At 39.9% G+C, this 4,872-nt stretch overlaps 1 protein-coding gene across 1 annotated transcript; it reads right to left on the bottom strand.

Annotated features, from left to right (window-relative positions):
- Positions 1-1,797: 1,797 nt before the first annotated feature.
- Positions 1,798-4,603, bottom strand: pex11a (peroxisomal biogenesis factor 11 alpha). The gene is made up of 3 exons (XM_004553203.4): positions 4,208-4,603; positions 3,962-4,077; positions 1,798-2,957 (listed from the first exon to the last, which is right to left on the bottom strand). The coding sequence occupies exons 1-3, from the start codon at positions 4,261-4,263 to the stop codon at positions 2,389-2,391; spliced, it is 741 nt and encodes a 246-aa protein (XP_004553260.1). The 5' UTR covers positions 4,264-4,603; the 3' UTR covers positions 1,798-2,388.
- Between the last annotated feature and the right edge of the window lie 269 nt (positions 4,604-4,872).

The raw sequence follows: 4,872 nt of genomic DNA, 5'->3' as shown, positions 1-4,872 counted from the left end.
CAGTGCGTCATACTTCCTCAAGAGGGCAGTATTGCTCCATTTTTGAACAGTTTTTAAAGCGTCTGCTTTAAAAACAAAGCAGTACTGGGTTAGACGTATTTCTGTGAAGGTTGCAGTCATCCAGGTCATTGTAGTCTAAGGAGCTTGGAAAGAAAAGCGTCTGGACTTCTCTAAGTTTCTTGAAGACGTTCCATTTCTCATCCGAGAAGCTTCTTCAGTTCTAAGAGCAACTGTTGTAGAGTCCCAGATTTTAAGCCCTATTGATCCCCTACCTAATCACAGGAGCCAAGGTGTGAAAACGGGTGTAGGTCACAATCAGCCAAGGTTTCTGATGAACCCATAGTGAAACCTAGCCCCACCCTATCATGTGATATACTGATGTGAGTGGGCGTTAAGGCGTCTGGGAAGGGATCTCAAAACAGGATTATAGATGGCAGACAGTTGGTGTGTAAATCACCACCTCTGTTCAAAGATGGCCGTTCACAGTGGACATAGATGGCTTATTTCACTCCTCTTTCAAACCATCTGTCTTCTCTGTCCAAAATGTGAAAATTGGCATCCAGGAAAGAGTGACGTTTGTCCTTTAGATGCAGATGAACAGCTGAGTCTTGTCCCGTTGAGATGGCTCTTCTTTGCTGTGCCACGCGTACACCAGTTGCTCTTAGAACTGAATAAGCTTCTCGGATTACAGGTTAAACGTCTTCAAGAAACTTAAAAAAGTCCAGACGCTTTTCTTTCCAAGCTCCTTAGAATAGTGGGTTAGACGTACTTTTGCCTTCGGAGCGGCCTGGCATGTTATTTTACAAGTAGTCATCAGAGTACACTGTGGTTGTAGGTTACATACCAGCCTCATTAATACAGGATGAATCCATGTGTTTTTATTATTTATGCAAACTCTGACCCTGCATCTGAATGTTTGATATATATATTTATACACCACTCTACATTTAATCATTAGTTATATTATTAATCCTTGGTTCTCTTCCACATGGCATCTTTGTGCCCAGGTTTCTGGTAGGTGAGGTTTCTTCCTGTTAAAGGGTTTTGTTTTTTTTATGTCCCATTGTCACTAAAGTGTTTGCTCATGGTTCAGATTGTTGGTGTTTCTTCTGTGTTATTTAGGGTCTTTACCCTGCAGTATAAAGTGCCTCAAGGCCTTGAACTGAATTGAATTGACAAATCTGGACTCAAACACAGCGTTTTCCAGAATAATTTTGCCCAATTGTATTGTGTCTGTGTGAACTGGAGCCTTAGTTTCTTGTTCTTAGCTGACAGGAGTTACACCTGGTGTGTTTTTCTGCTGCTGTAGCCCATCTTAAATGCTTAAAGGGTCTGTGTTGTACATTGGGAGAGACGATTTTTGGTTTTAACAAGTGGTTATTTGAGTTAACATTGCCATCCTATCAGCACAATGCAATCTGGACATCCCCCTCGTCTCTGGCACCAAATGGCATTTTCCCCAGAGAACTGCATCATTGGATATTTACTTCACATCATTTTGTTGGAGCTAATCACTCCTGTATTTGACTCTGAACTACAGATATAGAAGCACAAGGCTATGACAGAATCAAAGAGTGCCACTCTTAGATCACCTTTCTTCTCCATTCTAATGGTCAGTTTCAACTTGTACAGTTCGTCTTGACCACGTCTACACAACTAAACGCATTGAGTTAGACATTTGCGTTAAAGAGAAGTTTAACACGTCTAGTTAACAAAGTGACCGGTGAGTTTCTGTGTCTCGAGTATTCAATTCACAGATATGTTCTTATTAGAATGTTTAAAAGGTGACTCTCTCTATAATACAAACATTATTGCATAGTTTTATTCATTTTTCAAACATACCCACCTTCTATTCGTAACATACATCCTATAAATTACTCACGTTCAGCCAACGCCAAAAGAAAAAAACCGAAGCAAATCTCTGAAACTGGTGCTGCAAGTTTTGCCTCATTTTAAGTACAAAGCAGAGTTTAGAAAAAGAAAAACAGTGAACTTAGAAGTGACAGAGTAAGTTTTTTTCTTTTTCATAACCACTAAGTAGCCCTTATTTTCTACTACAGTGTAAAACAGCTGGTGTTGTGCAAGACTGGGATACAAAAGTACCTGTCATTGGATGTTCTAAAGTACAACAAATAGACAAAGTTTCTATATCGACTCGATTTGCTCCCTTTCAAAATTAATTCCAGATATTGTGCAAAACAGAGAAATCCAGTAATTCTAAAAAAGTGCAAGTCCATTAGTTATTACTGACTCAGGGATTGTAAAATGTGCTGGTTTTGTTTTTAACCTCTGTCCACCATTACAGTTCCAGCGACCTCTTGAACGCACCTGACGTGATTAACTCTTTGATCTGTAATCGCTTTGTAATATTTAACTTTGCCCGTGTCATCACGGTGCAATCCTTAGCCTGGGCTGTTCGAGGGTGACAATCCCAATCAGCGATGATATCAGACCACAGAATCCGATCACTCCCCCATTTGACTGGTATAAACCAAGCTTATCTAAGGGAATGAAGAGATCACAGATGTTTTTCACAGAGTCCAAGGCAAGGTCCGGGTGTGATTTCAGGGTTTCCAAAAGCAGAAAGAGAAAGCCATCCAGGTGAGGGACGACAACTTCAGCTACTTCAGGATTCTCAGTGAGATGCTGATCCATTCTCTGTTTAAAGTTTTTATCTCTTGACCTCTTTGTCATCACCTGGAGAACCGCATAAACATCTCTGCTGAGATGCATAACTAATGAGAAGAAGTAGAAGCGGGAGGAGTTTAAACTCCAGCGTTCCTTGTCGATATTGCGGATAAGACCGACACTTTTGGCCCAAAGTACATTGTCACAGATAAAGTAGAGGGTGCGGCTCACGTTGGCCACAGTAAGGCACAGGCGCAGCACTCGGTCCGAGAGCTGCATGGTTCGCTTAGCAGCCTCAATGGAATTTGCTGCATTTCCCAGCCTGAGCACTGACAAAGGAGGGGGACATGAAAGGGTATTAGAGCAGTAATCAATTTAATATGAAATGGCAGGTCAACACTTCATTATAGCAGCCCACAACAGATGGAAATACAGTTAAGGTACACAGAGGATTAACTACAGCATCTTTTCACTATTTGCCTATCTATGTTTACATACTGGAACAACATCAATGCACCCCAGTCTCTTCATTTTAAACTTTTGAACCTTTCACAACACGTTATCACATTTTAAATTGGGAGTCATAAATGACCCTTCACCCAGAAACACAAAGACAGGCAGGCCAGCCCTAGAGGCAGCAGAGTTCCTTAAAGAGATCATTAGTTGGTGCACAAACAGATCTTGGCCTTGGCCTTAACACAGCTCAGCTGCGGCATAACAAAAGAAGCTGCTCTAAGGCACGGCCATATCCTTAATTTCCATGCAAAGCCTGTTTCATTTCAGTCTTTACCTAATTCATACTAAAGCTACCAAATGTCAAGGTACAAAATTTGTCAAATTCCACATGAATTCTAAAGTAAGCACATCTATGAGTGGTACGTTTATCAGAATTACCGTCATTTGCAGCAACAGTCGGTGCAGATTTTACCCCAGCTTACAGAGAGATAAAGAGACAGCTACAGAACAACACTGTCTAAGTTTTAAGTAGACAGTTTGCCAAGAAAAGAAAAAAATGTTCATTTGTGCACTCCTTGGCAGAATTACTGGCCTTGATGATGAAGAAATACAGTGCTCATAGACAAACTCAACAGAGAGACAAGATTCAAGTCATTTGTTAACCAAATGTATGATGCGTTTGTTTAGTTTGAATAACTGTATTTCTGTCTGATGGTCAAAAATAAAATAAGCTCTTTGAATTCATCACAGTTTTTAGAACCACCCATGTTCACAGAAACCAATGCAATAAATTAGGACAACCACAGTGGATTTGAAACTGAAATCCAATTTAACCGCAGCCACTGAACGCCTCCTAACTCCCTCAACAGTTACTCACATTTTCGTCCAGCGCTCAAGCTGGTTTCCAGACTTTTAAGTTTTGCCACAAGGTCCTTTCTGTCAGAGTTGTTTCGAAGTAAATAAACAGCGAGTGAACAAGCATACTGAGCTGCCCTAAAATAAACAAGAAGCAGATGAAGGGGGAAAGTTAGAAGGATACAGTCATGCGGTAACTTTCCCGTTTTTATCAAGAAAATAAAGTAACGTTTGTACGAGCTGGTTACAAAAGCGATGAAAAGCTCACCTGAATATGCGGTCCCTTCCCTGACTCTGACTTGTGAATTTTACAAATGGGTCCATGCTGTTAAACCACACCAATACAGGTTGTTCTAGTTAGCTTGAGCCAAGTTTCCACCTCGTCGAACCTGTGAACATTAATTTGTCGCTACAGTCGGCACGGCATCAGTCACTTTTCTTCTGCTTACACAATGCCAGGCTGATATAACGTCGATGAGTAAAACTCGTTATCAAGTATTTATCAGGTAATCTTGATTTTCAAACTTTATCCATACCCCACTTTTACAATTAGCCAATCTCCTTTCCCTGCAGTCAAACTATTGCAACCGAAGAACACCTATTTGTTTCACTACGGATGGTTTTAGAAACGGACCAAGAGCCGAACTGATTTTCTGGACGGACCAATGCGTTACTACCAGTTACTATGGTAACAGTGAAACCCCAAAGAAGGAAAAATAAAGACTAAAAGAAATTGTAATAAATTGAAGGGTTTTGTTACCGTATGTGAATAAAAATACCAACAATTTAAAACTAAAACGGTCCTTTACGATTTGCTTTTAGTTAAATTTAATAAATACGCAATAAACAATGTAAGAAATGTAAAAAAATAATAATACAAATGTAAAAAAATAAATACATAAATAAAGCGGGGAATAAAAACCTACATTACAC

Source organism: Maylandia zebra, linkage group LG7, assembly GCF_041146795.1.
Source record: "Maylandia zebra isolate NMK-2024a linkage group LG7, Mzebra_GT3a, whole genome shotgun sequence".
Taxonomy (NCBI): Eukaryota; Metazoa; Chordata; class Actinopteri; order Cichliformes; family Cichlidae; genus Maylandia; species Maylandia zebra.
Note: the sequence above shows the minus strand (reverse complement) of the source record. Positions and strands in the feature narration are given on the sequence as shown.

What these genes read in the sequence shown, in the direction of transcription:
- pex11a (XM_004553203.4), bottom strand. Translation starts at nt 4,263, where the DNA reads ATGGACCCATTTGTAAAATTCACAAGTCAGAGTCAGGGAAGGGACCGC. An exon ending in GGAAGGGACCGCATATTCAG is followed by an intron (nt 4,078 to 4,207) that starts GTGAGCTTTTCA and finishes TGTTTATTTTAG; the next exon opens with GGCAGCTCAGTATGCTTGTT. An exon ending in CTTGAGCGCTGGACGAAAAT is followed by an intron (nt 2,958 to 3,961) that starts GTGAGTAACTGT and finishes CTCCTTTGTCAG; the next exon opens with TGCTCAGGCTGGGAAATGCA.